The 19,020-nt window shown below is 40.7% G+C and overlaps 1 protein-coding gene across 6 annotated transcripts in view; it reads left to right on the top strand.

Annotated features, from left to right (window-relative positions):
• The window catches only part of CENPE (centromere protein E), a 75,136-nt gene extending 59,634 nt beyond the window's left edge, over positions 1 to 15,502 (top strand). For 5 of the 6 annotated variants that reach the window (XM_038399874.2, XM_043513228.1, XM_043513229.1 and 2 more), the window contains 10 exons: positions 3,551 to 3,763; positions 5,178 to 5,387; positions 6,063 to 6,272; positions 7,887 to 8,108; positions 9,180 to 9,383; positions 10,799 to 10,911; positions 11,405 to 11,502; positions 12,512 to 12,674; positions 13,183 to 13,436; positions 14,746 to 15,502. In XM_038399874.2, coding sequence (XP_038255802.1) covers positions 3,551 to 3,763; positions 5,178 to 5,387; positions 6,063 to 6,272; positions 7,887 to 8,108; positions 9,180 to 9,383; positions 10,799 to 10,911; positions 11,405 to 11,502; positions 12,512 to 12,674; positions 13,183 to 13,436; positions 14,746 to 14,843 — 1,785 coding nt within the window. In that variant the 3' untranslated portion in view covers positions 14,844 to 15,502. Of the gene's footprint in view, positions 1 to 3,550; positions 3,764 to 5,177; positions 5,496 to 6,062; positions 6,273 to 7,886; positions 8,109 to 9,179; positions 9,384 to 10,798; positions 10,912 to 11,404; positions 11,503 to 12,511; positions 12,675 to 13,182; positions 13,437 to 14,745 lie in introns of those variants that run through there. The other variant, XR_005292619.2, reaches the window with a different exon arrangement.
• Positions 15,503 to 19,020: the final 3,518 nt, after the last annotated feature.

Raw genomic sequence — 19,020 nt, 5'->3', positions numbered from 1 at the left:
GCACGGCGTTGGTCTCTACAGCACAGTTCGTTCTCTTCATCAGACTCGGAAGTGGGATCTTACTCCCCCCCGTCACCACAGCCGCCGCGCTGTTCCCCAGGCCATTCCTATGGGACCGCAGCTCCAAACATTTGGCCACCGGGTCATGGGGACCAGCACCTATGTAATAGCTGTTTTGGAACCATTGGTGATTCCCCTGGCACAGGGCACCAATCCCGGCCTCGTCCTATGTTCTCTTATTAGACCCCCATTTGAACCAACGGCAACATGCTCCTGTGTTTGCTTATCTATGAAAATTGCACTTCTTGTTGCTATCACCTCTGCCCGATAGGTCAGCAAAATTGGAGCCCTTATGGCATACCCCCCTGTATGCAATTTTTCATAAAGACAAGTTACACCGTGTCCACCTCCCAAAGTACCATCCTCTTTCCATCTTAATCAACCCGTTCACCTTCCTTGCTTCTTTCCAAAGCCTCACAGCAACCAACAGGAGGCAGCATTGCGCACCCTGGACATCAGACGTGTATTAGCTTTCTACCTGGACAGAACACGTTATGCTATCACCCAGCAGGCTAGAGAAGAAGCTGGGTCTGGCCGCGCAGTCTTGCAGTCAGCCTGTCATTGAACTCCGAACTGTACAATTGCTTGGGAGTCACCTACATTGGAATGGATATGTGGAAGCACTTGAAACGGGGGGTAGGGGAAACTGTTGAACAATCAGTTACAGAAAAGTTATTGAGATGTGTTTCACATGTCCATTCCAAAATGACCCTCCGTCCCCTCTCGTCGGAGGCGGTCCGTAAGAAGAAATTGAAGGGGAGCAGGTTGGCAGGGCCTTTTATAACAGCACTATGTGTGCACAGCACCAGAAGGTGCTGGAGCCAACGGATACCACTAAAGAGAAAAAATGTTGGCAACTGTGCTCGGGGTGCGGACACAGCTATGTTGGAGTTGACACAGGCAACACATTTTGAACCATTACAGAAAGGTCAGTAACCAGTTTATCCGAAGTGACTTTAAATTGTCCTTTTTAGCAGGGTTTTTAGCCTTATAAAAATATTGAGGGGGGGTACATGTGTCCTAAAATGAAGTGGTTAAAAGCTCACAAATCATTTGGGGACACTGTGGTAACAGTTTGTCTGCAGGTAATCTGAGAGACTCTTGAATTGAACTTTGCAGTTAAAATGTCTGATCTTAATTATGGAAACAAAACTGTTTCATAATTGTTTTTACTGAAAAGTTGATATACAAGCACTCTGACTTTGATGTTTTGTAAAACTCCTAGCTTTATTTGAAAATTATAGGTTGTATTTAATGAAGCCTTTCTCCTTTCAAAACAGAATAATCTTCTAATCTCTCTAAAACCTTGCTAGTGAGAGGAGCATTTGTACAAAACCTTGGACAGATTCTGTGGTGTTGCTGATCTGCATAGATCAGGGGTGCGAAGATGCATGGCTTAAGTGGCTTATAGCTTACCTTTGTACTTCCCTGATTCTGCTGCAACTGTGCACAGGGTTAATCTGAACTATGTTAGAGAGTCCCAAAGGGCTTCTCCAATTTACACCAGGTTTCAGACACCCACGTGCTATTGGTCCCTGACCTTGCTTGAAACAGTTGAGTTCTAGTGAAGATGCTCTCATTGCTGATTGCTGTTCCTTCCAGTACTGTTCTTAATGCAGCTCAACAATACCACCTGCTGGCCAACCATGTGTTGGATCGTTTGGTTTCAGCAGTAGCACTCATACGGTTTCTCAAACTACCATAGAACTGGCTTCTGTAAAACATGTATTTGACATAGATAACGTTCAAAAATTTGAATGTGTACATGCAAGATGGTGCACGTTGGAAGGAATAATTTGAACTATTCATGCACTCGTGATGTTTTTCCTCAGATGTCAGTTAATTTACACCTGGGCAAAATTGTAGACAACTCAATGAAGACCTCTTCTTTTTTGGCTGTTGCTGCACATTTAACATAATTTTAGGTTCTGTAAGGAAGAGAATGATAGATACTGAAAACTTTAGAACACATCACATAAATCCAGTGGTACAAACTCTCATTGGAATGCTTCATGTTCAATTTTTAGTCACGCCATCTCTGAGAAAGGTACAATAGAAACAAGAGCCTAAACAGGTAATGAGAATGAGGAATGGAAAAAGTTCCATATGAAGAGCGTGAGAATGAAAGACTGACTGTGATGAATAAGATGGTTCAAAGAGAGAGAATAACTAATTATATAAATAAAGTAAACTTGGGTACTTCTATTCATCCCATCCTTTTTCATAAAACAAGAACAAGGGAACATTCAATGAAACTGAAATACAATCAATTTGTAACTGATGAGGAAAATAGGAATTGCCATGCTGGGTTAGACCAATGGTCCAGCTAGTCCAGGACCCTGACTGACAGTCTCCAGCTGTTTTGAGGAAAGGATAGCTGTCGCTCACAAAAGCTTATGCTCAAATAAATTTGTTAGTCTCTAAGGTGCCACAAGTACTCCTTTTCTTTTTGCGGATACAAACTAACACAGCTGCTACTCTGAAACCTGTGGTAGGTAGTTATTGAATACCTGACCGACAGAAGAAGCTTCTTCCTAGCATCCATGTCCTGAAGACTTTTTTTACCCCCTTCTAGAATGTTGGTAATTTTTCTACAATTACAACACTGGATATCTGATATCAGTATTGGTATACAATCCCTTTTTTGATAAAAATTAACACTACACATAATTAGCCCGTGCAATTCATTTCCACAAAATGTCATTGGGGCCAGGAGTTCATTAATAGTCAAAGGGTTGGATGTTCGTATGGTTAGTGCAAACATCCAGTGTTAAAGTAGTAAAGATTTTCGTTTAAAGATTTGAAAGGGAAATATCCTTCATGCTTTATGACATAAGCCAATATCTAACTAATAGGGATTAGGAAGAAACTTCCCTATGGGCAAGTTATTTAATAACTGCCTGCTTTAGGGTTTCTTGCACATTACCACTGGAGTGTCTGACACTAGCCAGGTTAGACACAGGATAATGGTCTGATAGGGCAATTTCTGTGTTTTCTCTGGGGGATTGAAGTATTGGGGAATCTAACATCTTGTCTCTGGTTACTGTAAGTTATATTTAAACATGGAAGGAGACAATGCCAGTTAGCAAACTTTGATTCAGTACATTTTCTTGAAATGTTCATTGTGTACTGAAAAATATATCTAATATATCTGATAGTTCAGCATGGGGGTGGGGGGGCGAGCAGAGGTATGAAGATCTTTTGAGTCTAAGTCATTGAAACAACTTGAGCTCATTTGAAAGCGTATAATTGAGTCTGGGGCTCTGGCTCTCTTTGTACTGTCTGACCTAATTTGTGTCCCGTTTCCTTCTGCGGTGAATAGTGATTGGAATCTTACTCCATAGTTATTTCTCTTAATATTATAAAACCAATAAATTCCTTAAAGAACACCTGGAGTCTGATGAGCTGTTAAAGCTTGATCACTTTGTAAAATATTCTTCAAGGATGCTTTATTCTTTATTGTGGCTGATTCTATTTCTCCTTATCTCAGGAGCTTCTGGAGAAATTCCTAATGATGGAGAAGAAATATGAGTGTCTCACTACAATGTCTCTAAATCTGAAAAGTGAACTCGGCAGTCAAAAAGCACTAATAGCTGGGATGCTGACACACCTTTCACCTGAACAGGCTAAACAAGTCAAAAGGCTTCAAACTGAAAATGAGAAAATAAGCAATCATCTCCAGAGCTTGTTGAACAAACTTAAGGTACAAATTTCAAACAGTGGTTGTGTGGAGGGCTTCATGTAGCTCTGCTTTTACATTATATCCAACATACTAACACAAGTGCTCATGGAGCACTATGGTTGTGAAGAAATCCCTAACTAACATGCAGTGTTGGGATTGAGCTTCATTCCTGGACCTGTTCTGCTGTATGCAGTTATTGCAGAACATATATAGTGTGTGCAATGTAAACTGATATGTAATTGCTGCATAAGCCCTGTATAATGGAGCCAATTAAGAACCATAGAATTGGCCTTAAACTCTGAATATAGTTCAGCTATTTTGAATAGTCTAATACCCTTAACATTTCTTTCAAATGTTGTAACTGGTCAAAGAAAACTTGATCCGTATGCTAGATGCTCCAGAAGTAGAATTGCGGATCATTATGTAAACCTCTTCAAAATACAGGTTGCTTTCATAGCATAGCCTTGTCCCATGGCAGGTGTTGATTTGACACCTTTATTGGGTAGCTTTAAAGTTTCTGGATACTTGTAACCCTCACCCATCTTGCAGTTGAGTGATTGACTGCATTCATTCTTAATCACTTAAAATGAAGAGGAATGGGGGAAGGAGAGGAGCTCCACCATATGAATAGATCAGGTTCTATCATGCCAATAGGTACAGTAAATGGAGTTTAACATGTTAATTCTCTTCTGGGTCTTTGTAGTTGTGATTCTAGGCAATTTTCTGTTACTGGGGACAGTAATTCAAAGAAAACAAAACATTGACTAGGCCTGAGAATGTATAGCTGTTACTTTTTGTAAATGTTTGTTAACTAAGAAATTAAACAAATGTTCCATAGAGTCTGAGCTCATAACTTCACATCAGCATTTGCACTTTTGGAGTCGTATGTTTAAGTTCTTGTTAAATTGTTCATAATAATTGTTGGTCCTTTTTTCTTTTATAGTCTTCCTTCATTTATTTACTTTGCGGGGACTTTTGTGTGTATGTAGTAGTTTCAGCCATTTAAAAAATAACAAACTTTAAACCTGGCAGATTGAGGCCATGCTAGATGTCATAAAATAAATACATCAGATTTTCACTTGATTACATTGGTGTAAATCTAGAGTAAGTCCTCTGAAATCGAGGTATTTTAATTTGCCGGGGTCCAAATTCTGCTCTTTGTTGGATTGCAAGCTATGTAGTATATGTTCCCACCACTAGTTTAGTATCTCAGTCAATCTCCTCATGCCCTGAAAGCTTTGAGCTTTTCTAGAGCTGTGAAAAATATATTCTTTACAAACATAATGTGGAAATAATTGAGATGAGGGTTTTTTACAAGGCCTTTTACTATACATTGTTCTTAAATTTTTTGTGTATGCATGAAGTGCTACACAGCTGTCTAGAATCTTATCTAAATGCAATGTATCCTTAATGCTGACCTTTTCATATTCAACAGTTTCTGTTCAGCCGTGTTTGCCGGAAGAAGGCAGAACACTATACTACCATAAACAACCATGAAATGGAATTGCTTGATGAGAAGAGAAAACAGGATGAGCTACTGTCTCAGATTCGGTGTCTCAAGCAAACTTGTTTGAAACAGGATGAAACGGCTTCCCAAGAGTTAAATATCCATGAATTGCAGCAGAACTTGGACATCCACATCGAGGTAGCACTCAGTATATTGATTTGACTGAAATAGACATCAATATTTATATTTTGAGAAATATCACAACATGGATGTGCTACTTCACTGTGGAGTTGCTTTTATTTGCAGGTGACTCATGCTTTCGTAAGCTTTAGGAAAATTAATTGACACTAACCTTCACTTTTAAATATAATTGATCTGTTTTATCTTAATTTTCTGATCTGATCAGAATTAAATTTTCAATTTATGAAGTGACACAATAAGTGAGCTTATTATATGCAAGATATTCAGCCTGGGATCTCTTTATGTTGGTCTTATAAAGCACCTACAACTCCATTTGTAAAAATCTCTTGCTTGATTATTTTAAATACTATATATATATATATCGTTGAATGGCACAACTGTCCATTAAGTTAAGGATATTTTTATGCTATTAACAAAGGGGGTCAAATGTAAAATAAACTTTGAACCTATACTTCAAATATAGCATAACTAGAAGCTAAGAAATATTCCATATACAACATTATAGTGTAAAATAACAAATACAGTGTTTACTAACAATTTTTTTAAAAAATTACTATAACAATATTGCAAATAAAGTTATTTGAGCCATTCAGTCAATGAAAACTAATGTAGTGCAATCAAATTGGTAAATCGCTTGTTTTCAATTTTTTTTTTTTTTTTTTTTTAATGCAGCACATTCTCAGAGACATGTCAGAAACAGAAACTGAGCTTCTCAGTATAGAGAGTGAGTTACAACAGGAAGAGAGTACTAGAAAAGAAACAATGCAGTTTTTGGAAACATGTTCAGGAAATCATTGTGATGTAGAAGAACTTAAAGAAGGAATAAAGCAAGACAATGAGAGGCTTTTACAAGTGATTAAATTCTGGACACCTAAAGTCAAGGTAAAAGTTCCTGCTATAACAGTACATCATTCAACTTTTAACACAGCTCTGAAATCAATAAACCCACCAGATTTTTTTTTCTGGGAGTATTCGTGTTAACAAGTACTTGTATATTGTATATAGGCAAAGTATTTAATTTCCAGTAGTATCTTCATATTGTACTAAGTTGTAAAGTGAAGCTCTACTTGGAAGTTTTACAGGGTTTTTGTTTCTTCCTTTTGGTTTTTCTCACACCGCTGCAAGTTCTTGGTCCATATTGACCTTCAGGCCAGATGGAGCCCTAAAGATTTTTCATTCAGAAAATTTTCTCCCCTGCCTCCCATGAACTTTCTTCTCATCGTTTCTGTGCTTTTTACTCTGTAATTGGGGTCAGGAAGGGTATTTAAAAAAAAAAAAAAAGAGCCAAGTGCTCAGTGCTTAGAGCACCTCTTGTTACTTAAGCCCAGGCACCTCTACGTACCAGAGATGTTTCCGTAGTTATGCACTATAGGTCCTAAATGGGGCGTACATCAGCAATACTACCAATTCTCTGTTGGAACTAGCCTGCTGAAGACTTTTGTCAGACATTCTATCTGAAATGTCTTCTATCTGAAACTGTAACAGACTTTGTGTCTTAAACTTGAACAATGAGTTTTTAATGCAGCATGAAAAGATGTTCTATAAGTTGTGGTCCAGTGAAACACTATACTCTATATAGGAGCCCAACAAAAATGAATTTACACGTAAAGCTATTTCAGCAAAACCAAACTTAAACTAAAACGATGACCGTTTCATTTAGAAATATGCATTCTGTATAAATGTCATGGTTTAATATGGCTGAGACTTAAAATCTCCAGAGATTTAAGACATCTTAGCTACATGTAATAGTTCATATGAGGTACACAATCTATTTATAGGCATTTTACAGGAATAAGTATAGTTGACAGGTCATGTGATTGGGGGAAGGCAAAATCTTGGCTCATTTAAGGGCCTGATCCAAAGCCCATTGGAAATTCAGGGAAAAGTTGCCTATTGACTTCAGTGTGCATACATGTGTCTTTGCTTGCACAGCTTTAGGGCTTAATCCAATCACTTCTGTTTCTTCAAACTTTTCACCTAGGATACTATTTTCTTGTTTCTCCAACACTACTTCAAGACTTGATACAATAATCTGGTAAAACTTTGCTCAATTTTTTCTCTTTTCCATACCTTTCCTACCCTAAAAAACTCAAACTGTGTTAGTGGGGGTAAAAGTTTAAGGACATGAAGTTCTGGGTTCCCTTACGAAGCAATTCTCTCTCTTCTTCCTGCCACAGCGCCACCCCTACTTTTTATGGTTCTTGAGGCGAATCATCCAAATCTGGAAGTCCAGTTTGTACCTCAGGAAGGTTTTCAGGACTGGCTCCCATCGTGTATATTAGAAATTAATATATTCTAAATGCATACATTTAACTGCTTTTTAAAGAGTCAGTTTCCTGCATAATTATTTTGCCATTTCTATAGAAGTGGATGTATGTACTCTGACAAGTTAAATATTTGGGTTGGTTTCTTAGCATATATCTTTAACGGTATTTTATTTGTGGCTGGGCTCTAAAAGTTTTACAATTACATGCATGGCACTATTTAATTTTGCAGACACTCCTTCAAACTTCATTGGAGATGGATACCAGAACTGCCAACTATTGCAAGGACTCGGAAATTGAACTGAAACAAAGAAAAGGGAAAACTGAGGCGTTACTTGAGCAACTGAAGACAATTAAGGAACAGCTGGCACCTTGTGGTGTTGCTAATCTTGCACTAGAAGAAGAAAACTATAGACTTTGTAACCAATTAAAAGCCACAGAACAAGATATAAAGGTGATATAATCTGATATGTTAATCAATTTAAATCAGCAGAAATGCAAAACAATCTGTAAACGAAGCAGAGAAATTTCACAGGGTACTTTTAAACTGAGTTTTTAAAAAAAAAAAAAAAAAAGCTAAGAGACTAGATAATTAATATGTAGGGGAAGGGATATCTCAGTGGTTTGAGCATTGGCCTGCTAAACCCAGGATTGTGAGTTCAATCCTTGAGGGGGGCCATTTAGGAATCTGGGGCAAAAATTGGGGATTGGTCCTGCTTTGAGCAGGGGGTTGGACTAGATGACCTCCTGAGGTCTCTTTCAACCCTGATATTCTATGAATGTAAAACTGCTAAAACACCACTGGCCCAGTCTACACTTAACTTTTTTGTAGCTGTTTCATTATCCAAAAATAAATTAAAGCAGTCTTATTTAGAATGTGAAGAGTTGACGCTGTAGCTACAGGTTAGATTTACAATAGTGTATATGAATATTAACCAACTGAGAGCATTTCAAATGTGTTCAAATATATTTAAAATATTGTGCCTAATAGTGCGATGGCTATAAGGCTACATGTGGTCATTACAATCCTTATGTCTGTTAGACTAGAGATTGGCACAGAACTCAAAACCAAAATTAAAGAATTAAATAATAATTCGGAAAGGTCCTATTGGATCACGACTGAACTGGGCAACTAGATAATGACATGGGTGATACATCAGTTCATAAACTTTTAGTAGAAATGACTAGGTACTTGATTATAGTGAAGAAATTAAGATATCTGGTACATCTGCAAGAATCTTAAATGAGTGTGGGACAATTGAGTAGCTGGTCACTTATAATCAGTTGTCAGATGCACTTGTTTTCTAAAGTTTTGAGCACTCCAGAATATCTGGAAAAATGTTATGCTGACAGCCCTGGCGTCTGAAGTAGTTGCCACAGGTAGGCAGCACAAGCCTTCTTACATTTTTCAGCCAACAGAATGAGACAATATTTTATTTCCTTGGCCTCTAATACAGCTGATAAGCCTGCCAAATGTAGTTGAAATTGCTAGGATAACTTCTAATAACTGGATATTTTTCTCAAGATTATGAAAACAACAATCCGAAAGTTGGAAGATGCAGTAAATGAAGCAGAAAAAAATGTCAAGGAGAAGGAAGAGAGAATAGCCATGTTACAAACAGAGATTAAAACTAAAGCTGCTGCAAGTGAACTTAACCAACTTCAGGCTAAATTGAATGAGACAGAGAAGTGTCTTAGAAATGCGTTAACAGAGAAACAGACTTTCAAGGTATGTTTCATTGTAAAACTTCAGTTGTTTAAGCAAAATGTCACTCCTGTTTTCCACTTGAGAGCTGGGAGGAAATCTGAGAAGGTTCTTGCGGGCCAATATGTGGAAGCCAATCTGTTGCACTATATGGTATTGAAGTGATGCATTCTTTCCCTATGGTTTCGTCTATATCTTCAGACATTCTCGGTGCAGCAGCAAGTGACCAAGCTTGGAACCCAAGTTATGCTCGTTGGGGAATTCTGTGCCACTGTGCATAGGCAGAATTTATGCCTCCCCCCCAGATTTATTTGCTTCCCCGCAGAAAAATGACTTTCTGATGGGAAGCGAATGGAAGCCACAAGAGCGGTCATGCAGCCTTCCCCAGCAGTATGTTTCGGGTGCCCAGGGCAGCTGGCAGAGAGAGAAATCACTGTAGGGCAGGAGGCGGAACTGGGGAAGACCCAGCTGGTGGCTCCTACCCTGTGCCGGGCTGGGGAGGATGGGACTTCTTCTTCCCCTGCATGGCACCCTCAGATTTCTCTCCTGGCTTCAGGAAGCTCTATAAACTCCCTTTCCACACCCCTGCTTCCTGAACTCATCGCTCCTCAGCTGCAGCAGGAGGGATCCCTGTACAGGGAGCTGCTCCCCCATCTGCCCAACCACTGTGCATCCAGACCCCCTCAATCCCAGACCCCCCCGCACTCAGAACCTCTACTGAGGAGTCCCACTCGCGCTGCACCTGGATCATCCCAACAAGCCACCCACACTCAGATCCCCTGCTGAGCTCTACCCTCCACACACCCAGGCACCCCCACTCCGTCTCACTGAGCTCTAACCACCTTCACCTGGACCCCCCTGAAGAGTCCATTACCATTGCACTCAGAACCCCCCAATAAGCCTCTGTGCATCCAGATTCACTCTGCACCCAAATTGCCCCACACAGAACCCTCTCAACCCCCACCTGGATCCCTCCACACTAAGCCCCTCCACATTTGGATCTTGTTTTGCTGAGCCTACCTGCCCACACCTGATGCACCTGGCACAGGGGGAGGCCCTGGGGCGTTTCTGGGGCAGATCAGGTCCTTGCACTGTGTCAGGGTTGGGTGCAGACTCACTGCTGAGTTCATGTCCCTGCAGGGGCGAGGAGCTGCACAGTGATCTCTCAATTCTGTGCAGCCAGTGGCCTGTGCTCCCCAATGCCATGCTGGAGCCTCCACATTTATTTGACAAATAACATTTGCAGACTTTTGCAGAATTTTAAAATATTGTGTGCAGAATTTTAATTTTTTGGCACAGAATGCCCTCAGGAGTAAAGTTATATCATTAGAATAAGAGTATTGCCTCTGCAAGATGGTATTTAAATATCCCTAATTAACTTTAACAGATCTAACTTTCTTATCACTAGATCTCCTCTTTTCTCCCATCCAACATATTAGGCGAAATTAGATAAAGGTGCCACGTTATATAAAGAAGAAATTGATCATCTCAAAACTCAGTTGGTGAAAGCTGACATGGAAAGAATGAAACAATCCAGAATTTTTGAACAAGAGTAAGTTTAATTTTTTTTACTGAAGTATGATATCCTGAAATTTTCCAGTTCTTTTTTTGGAAAGCATAAGGTCTGATGTTTAAAGTAGTTTTTTATACAGGTTGTTTCAAACATCCTACCTAAACACTTCAGATATTTCCCAGGAATAGGTAGAAACTGCACTGAAAATACAAACCTTATTGGATATTTGGTGCTCAGGCATGGTTTTGAAGAGAGCTCTGAGTGTCTTTAATCTACCCAGAAACTATAAAGCTATTTTGTCATAAGGGATGGGGAGTGGCGGGCTGTGTAAATTAAGTATTTTGTGTTTCCTTGGTGAAGAGTTCTAGTTTCTTAGCTCTGATATGTTTTGCTATTTTATTGGTATATTTGGATCCTGTTGCTATTTGATTTCTCATTTGGAGAGGAACAAACAAATTAAAACTGCAAAATGTTGCAGAATTACACAATGGCAAACTGCTAAAATAGTGGCTTCCTCTTTTTCCTTATGCAGAATTGCTACTACAAAAGCTCTTGCCGAACACAAAGAGGAACAGTTAAGAAAATTAAAAGAAGAACTGAGAAGAGCACAGCAAGAACAAGATGTTACTGGTAAATATAAAATACATACAAGGGATTTTTTTCACAATATCTATACAAACAAACATAGAATTGAGGCTGTGGGTTGTGCATAGAGCACTAGATAGAAAAATGTTAGTCTTCGGTCCACAGTTGGTTTAGGGAGGGACAGGACTTTATTTGGGACATACGGTAGGTGAGGTGTAGTGAGAGAGCTCTTCACAATCCACTCGTTAACTCTGGAAATCACAGTAATTTAGCATGTAGAGTTCTTCCATGTGTGACTGCAGTAGTGACGAGGTATGAAAGTGCAGATTTTAATTTTTTTTTTTTTGCTTGTCATATCTGAATGACATATCTGAATCTTTCTGTAATTGGCCCCACACTTTTATCAAACACTCCTGGACAGAGTGGTACACAGCTTGGGACAAGTTTGTATAGCTTTTTCAAAACTGGAAGCAAAAAGGAATCCTCACTATATCAAAATGTGAGACAGTGTTGCTTAATAGATAGAGCACTGGGCTGTGACTGGAAAGACCTGGGTTCTGTTTCGGCTCTGTTCAGTGGGTTGCTTTGAGCAAATCACTTCCTCTCTCTAGGCCTCCCCTTCCCCACCTGTAAAAGGGGAATAACAATTCTTTCCTCTTTTTGTAAAGTGCTTTAAGATCTACTGCTGAATAATTCTATGAGCTAGGTATTATGGTTATCTCTTCTAACCATAACTGATATTATATTACTGTATTTTGGATTTGTCAGTTAAATGCAGTAGATCATGTGATGTACTAGAGAACCGTTTGAATTTTATACTAGGTAACTGGCAGTCTGTTTGAATTCCTATGTAGAAAGATTGAAGCTGTTGTAATCGTATTTGTAACCCATACAGTGAACACTTAATCCCAAAAGGGAATTTTAATATAATTTTCTAGTCACAGAACACTTCTTTATTTACTTTATAAAGGTCAACTTTACTTGATTTTTTTGTATTGTCCAAGATATAGCAAACAGCTTCTAATATATATTCAAATAATAATTTTTTTCCCAGTAATATCAGGAAAAGATGTTCCTCAGGAATCCCATATACCCCTGACGTGTGGTGGTGGCAGTGGGATTGTGCAGAGCACACACATGCTCATTTTAAAATCTGAACAAGCTAAATTACAGAAAGAAAACCTGCAGTTGAAGAAAAACAATGACCTTCTAGTAAAGTAAGTTTAAAAAGCTAATCATCAGAGTCTAGACTCTAATTTCTGATTTAACTGCATACATTACTATACTTGCTGTTTTACTGCATTTGATTGTAAATCAGAGTTCATATTTCTGGGGAGAATCCGAGAAATGAGAAATTTTGAAAGATCCATTTGTTTTGATGAACTTTCTTCTCTTTGTGGCTGGGGACTTGTGCCTTTCACACATCAGCAGTTTGAATCTGGACACCACCAGTGGTGACGTTTTATCATTCAGTCTCTTCCTTACACCTTAGGAAAGGAGTTGGCTTCCCTTCTTAATATAAACTTGCTTACATGAGTTGGCAGTAATTGGTTGTCTAACAGTTTTGCAGCAGACAGCTGAATGGGTATGGAGACTTAACTGCTTTGATTCTAGAGATTGCCCCTTGAAGTCAGGATCAAGACACATTGATATGGCAGTGTGAGGGAACTTGCATTGTCATGCTTCCAGTAGTTTACACTCTTTTATCATTTTTCTCCTTTTAAGCAATGAACTTCAGCTGAAAGAAGAACTAACCAAATGGAAAGAGAGAGCACTAAAAATGAGAGCAGAATCCTGTAGAGACACCACTAGGGAGAAGAGGTCTCCAAGGAAGACCACACCTCGTTCAGCTAAAGAGCAAATGCCTTCTCCCTCCAAGGAAGTTTCTTCACGAGAAATCCTGCCTCTGGATTCACCAAACACACTGCCTCTTACTTGTCCAAATTTCTTTGATAATTCAAGCTTAGGCACGCTTACAGGTGCGTAATGCAATACTGTTTCTGTTAGGAACACTAATTCAGTAGAACGTTAAGGGGTTGGCTAGCCAGACCTGTGAAAGGTCTAGGGTAGGTACACACTACAGTTAATTCATATGTACTTGGGGACTTGAATACCTAAATTGGGTGAGTACTCAAAAGATTGGGCTAGCTTTTATTGCAGTATATATTGAACTTAATGATTAATAGTAAGGATGGATAAATGAAATATTGTGCAATTGTACAGTGGATATATTAGGTTTTGAGAGAGTTTTGTATGTTTTATTTACATTATTTCATTTATATAGTTTTAGTTCAGAAAGGTTTGGAAGGGGTGAATGGTTGGGGGATTTTTTTGGATTAAACAGTTCTTTGTTGTAAAGTGCTAGTTTGTTGAAATAGAAGAAGCTGGATTTTCCCGTATCATAGGTACTTCCTTAACAACTGGAATATTGGCTACTCTGGGGTAGGTTGCTCTCTTGTTTTTTTGCCAGAAGTTTCAAAAGGTCTGTATTTCATCCCAGTCTAGAACAAAACCAGATGCCAAAACCTCAAAACTTTGCACAAAATGGCATTCTTGTCTTCTGGCCAGCCCAAGTGAATTCTCCAGCATTGGCCCTCCACCAGTGCAGAGAGCTATGAGCAAGTTTCACCCGCTTGACTCTAGAGGCAGCATTTAAGCAAATTTCTGTCTCCAAGGCCTAACCTTTAATTTCAAGAGCAAGTTTTGCACCCAAGCCACTAGTCTCTCCACCTCCAGCTGCAAAGATGGCAGCCTGGGCAATGTCTCCTTTCCCATTCCCCCTACCCTCCTTTACTCTGCTCCTATTTTTTCCTGCCTGTCTCCACAACCCTTGGCCGGCAAATAATGGCTTCTCTGCTCTTCTCCACTCAGGCACTTTTTGTGGGGGAAGCCTTTACGGGTGGCCTGCATTACATCTTACATTGCAGCCACTATTAGCTGTTTGAAAAACCATCAATACTCCCCGGAAATGTGGTGAAGCACTAGGTCCTGGAGCAAGTTTTGACATTGTCATCACTGTTCAGTGCGTGTGATCTAACTTGTTGCTGACGCTTCTGCCAGCAAATCTCCCAATGTCTGAGGTCCCCACAGAATTCCATGTCCCAGCCCAACTGCTAAGATGAAAGAAGCGCCTTGTCTAGACTAGGATTTAAAGATATTGGTTGGATCATGTAGTCTAGCTCAATCCTTTGAACACCTTCTAAAAGTCTAGACAAGGCAAAGCAATTGTACTTTAGCATGTGCTAAACTGGGAAAGTTACAAGTCTTTCTATTTTCCCTCTTATATAGACATGCGACCTGCAGGAACAGAGTGTATAGAAGATCGCTTTAAGCACTGGTTTGGAGCGTCAGAAAAAGATAAAGCACCTGACTGCACAACCCAGTAAAACTGCCCATTATTGGGCATTATTTCACTGTCCTTGCTAGTGAAAAAGGTCAAAGATTGCATATACAGAAGATGTGCTACAGAAGTAGCTGGTATGTTTTAACTCTAGCCAGTGGGAAGAAGTTTTCTTGGAGCAGGAACTAAGCAAATAACTGGAAAAGCTGGAATATAAAAATATGACAATAGTGTTGCCTGAATCCAGCTGATGGTGTCCCTGTAGCAGTTCTCTATTGCTCGTCTTATGATGGCAAAGATAACGAAGCCAGCCAGCTGAAGAGGAAGTGAAAACTGGAATGGATCACAAATCAAAGAATCTCTACTGTGAAACTTATCAATGTTAAACTTTCCCCTCTCACTCCTAAGACAAACCTCCCAAGGGCAATCAATTTAATCTTGGAAGTCCACAAGGAAAGTGGAGAGAACTTTTTCTGCCACTCTTTTTCTAATGTTCAGTGTTACTTCAAGTTTTATATGTTGACTTTTCTTGGATGGGGAATAGCATTCTCATTCAACTTTTTTTAACCAGTTTCTATATAATATTCTATTTATGAGCTCACAATCAAGCTGTGTTTTTAAAAAGTCTCTACTTCATATCTGCAGTGCACAGTTGATTCTGGTCTGAATAATTTTATCTTTTGTCAATAAAGATTGTAATATGCACACAGGCAATCAATCTAGAATTAGTCATTGTATTACGCAACAAAGCTAACTATTGCCATTTCTTGTTGTTGTGTCACTGGGGGACGTAGCAGGAGGCTCCTGCCTGCTGGTCACAGCTGAGTGATGGGGGTCTCGCCTAGCAGCAAGTATAGGGTTCATATACCCTATCACACACCCTCCCCCTCAGGTTCTGCTGTGGGGCTTTATCAGGTAAATTCTCCCTTTCCCTCCCCAAAAAGAAATTGGCTTTCTTAATGTCTTTCCCAGCCCATTGAAGTATTTCAAAGCTATAAGGCTGTAGTAAGAGATATCATCTCATGAGCCTAGGGTTGGTGTCTGTCTTGGTGTTCGGCCAACGTACCAGGGCATGGTCACCAGTTTGAAGGAGTTCCCCCACAGATAATAGCTTGGCGCATCCACAGCCTATTTCACCAAAAGGGCTTCCTTTTTTATGACTGAGTAGGACATCTCCCGTGGAAACAATTTCCTGCTGAGGTATACTGTGGGGTGCTCCTCCCCATCAATGTTCTGGGACAACACTGTACTCAGGCCCACTTCTGAGGCATCTGTCTGAAGGGTGTATTCAGGGGTGAAGTCCAGATGGATGAGTACGGGTTCCTGGCTCAGCCTCTCCGTCACTTCCCAGAAGACCATTTCACAGGCTGCTGACCACTTCTAGCACTGTTCTTCACCAGGTCAGTTAGGGGCATTGCGATCATGGCAAACGCTGGAATCAATAGTCTGTAGTACCTTGCGAGGCCAAACCTGTTGCACGTGCTGCTTGGTCGTGGAAACAACGCACTTTGCCTGGGCTTGTCCTTTGTCGACCAGGGACCGTTTTTTTCCTTCTCCCACACGGTAGCTCAGATATGTCACCTCCAGCTGCCCCAGAAGGCATTTGGCTGGGTTTGCTGTCAACCCTGCCATCTTCAACGTCTACAATACGGCTGTGACATGTTTAAGATGGTCTTCCCAGTCCTGGCTGTAAATGATGTAATCTATGTATGTCACAGCGTACACCTCATGTGGCTGTAGTACCCAGTCCATAAGGTGCTGGAAGGCTGCCACTGCCCCATGTAAGCTGAAGGGCATTGTTATAAATTGGTACAGCTCCAGGGTATGAAGACGGCAGTTTTCTTCCATGCTTTGTTTGTTGGGGGGATCTGTCAGTAGCCCTTGGTTTGCTGTAGGGTGGAGAGGTAATTGGCAGCCCCCTGCCGGTCAAGCAGCTCATTGACCCATGTTTTTGCCCCTTTAAAAAATACAGACAACCTTTTCTTTTGAGAAATTCCAGCATCCCCATGCTTTGGAGCAAGGAGTTGAAATTTGGCAGGGGTGGCCTATGTATCTGGGATGTGCCTTTTGCCATCCATATGAAAATCTGCCAAATTTGGCCAAGTTAAGAGTCTGAAAAACTGTAGTTTGCACATGTTCCATAGAGATTTGCTAGGGCTTCACCACTTAATTTTCCCAAAGATTTTGTGTACTGTATGTTGTAGCCTGGGGCTGAGCAGGACTCCCCCTGCATTTGGAGTTCGGGCCATGTTGGGTCCAGAATTGAGCAGGGAGCCTCTCTCTCCTGTGCTTTCAATACTCCCCCTTCTGGGCTCAGGCAGCATTGAGGAGAAATCCACCTGAATCAAATGCAGAGGGGACAAGAGTGGAACCTGCGTGGGCAGGGTGAATGGAGTGTGACAAGGAGCCTGGAGAGGAAGAGACTAGCATAGAGAGTGAGTGACTGGGACGAGCTGGGCAAGTTGACTGGGATTAGGGGGCCAGGAGATAGGGGAAACATCTGATGAGGAGCCAGAGTGCAGGAAGAAGAGAACTGGAATTGGATGTACAAAGATTGGGACATGGAGTTAAGCTGGGGGGCATACTGAAATTGGACATGGACCCCAAAAGAGATCCAGGAGCTAGTAGGGATGTGAGTGTTGGGGTGAGTTGAGGGGATCAAGTGATCAGGGAGGAAAGAAACAGCTTGGCCGAGAAGCTGGGAATAGTCGGGAAAGGATACTATCGGGAAGTATGGGTGATGAGATTTGGATGGCTGGCAAGGACACTAGGGACAAGGAGCTGGGCAGTAAGGTTGGAAACAATGGAGTGAGATGAAGGGGGGAAGACAATGCAAGGAGTCTGGGACTGGGATGAGAAGCCTGAGGAATGGAGACTGGGACTAGCTAAGTGAGGAGAATGAGCCTGGGAGGAGGAGCCAGGGCAGGGAAGAGGAGGATGGCAGCAAAAGAATGTGTACACACTATTACTCCCCTCCAAAGTCTGGAATGGAACACACATGCTTGAATCTTGCTGTTCCTCTGCTTCCATAAATGGCTGTGAAACCCTCTGGTAAAGTCTCTCATCCCCTCTAGTGCTGGTCCACGTAGAGGATGGCAACTTACTAACCTATCCTTGCAACAAAGCCCGTTGCCAACTCTGTCCACATATCTATTCAGGAGACACCATCATAGGGCCTAATCACATCAGCCACACTATCAGAGGCTTGTTCACCTGCGCATCTACCACTGTGATATGTGCCAGCAATGCCCCTCTGCCATGTACATTGGTCAAACTGGACAGTCTCTACGTAAAAGAATAAATGGCACAAATCAGACGTCAAGAATTATAACATTCAAAAACCAGTCAGAGAACACTTCAGTCTCTCTGGTCACTCGATTACAGACCTAAGAGTGGCTATTCTTCAACAAAAAAACTTCAAAAACAGACTCCAACGAGAGACTGCTGAATTGGAATTAATTTGCAAACTGGATACAATTAACTTAGGCTTGAATAGAGACTGGGAGTGGATGAGTCATTACACAAAGTAAAACTATTTCCCCATGTTATTTCTCCCCCCACCCCACCTCTCACTGTTCCTCAGATGTTCTTGTCAACTGCTGGAAATGGCCCACCTTGATTATCACTACAAAAGGTTTTCTCCCCCCGGCCCTTGCTGGTAATAGCTCATCTTAAGTGATCACTCTCCTTACAGTGTGTATGGTAACACCCATTGTTTCATGTTCTCTGTGTATATAAATCTCCCCACTGTATTTTCCACCAAATGCATCCGATGAAGTGAGCTGTAGCTCACGAAAGCTTATGCTCAAATAAATTTGTTAGTCTCTAAGGTGCCACAAGTCCTCCTTTTCTTTTTACTACTGTTCTCAGTTACTCCATTAGCGCCAGTAGCAGGTTCCAATCCTGCGGATGAATCATGGCTCAATGTGATGCCACATGCTGGAATTTTTTCAATTTGTTTTTTTTTGTTTTAAAAACCTAGGAAATTACACATACAAAGCTACATTAAAAAGTCATTATTGAGGTTGTAGACTGAAGTATTAACTTAGGAAATGCCTGTATGAGCACCCATGTGTGAGGGTTCAACTAGGAGCATGATTCCCAAGGAGGAGAGAACCCCTCATAATCTATGAGGTACGTTTTTTGCAAATGCCAGAAGCTCTGCATCCCTCCCTGGGCCCGGAAAAAATTGGCAACTGAATCAATAACCCCCATCTCTGGTC

The sequence above is a fragment of the Dermochelys coriacea genome, chromosome 4 (assembly GCF_009764565.3).
Source record: "Dermochelys coriacea isolate rDerCor1 chromosome 4, rDerCor1.pri.v4, whole genome shotgun sequence".
In the NCBI taxonomy this organism is placed as follows: Eukaryota; Metazoa; Chordata; order Testudines; family Dermochelyidae; genus Dermochelys; species Dermochelys coriacea.
Note: the sequence above shows the minus strand (reverse complement) of the source record. Positions and strands in the feature narration are given on the sequence as shown.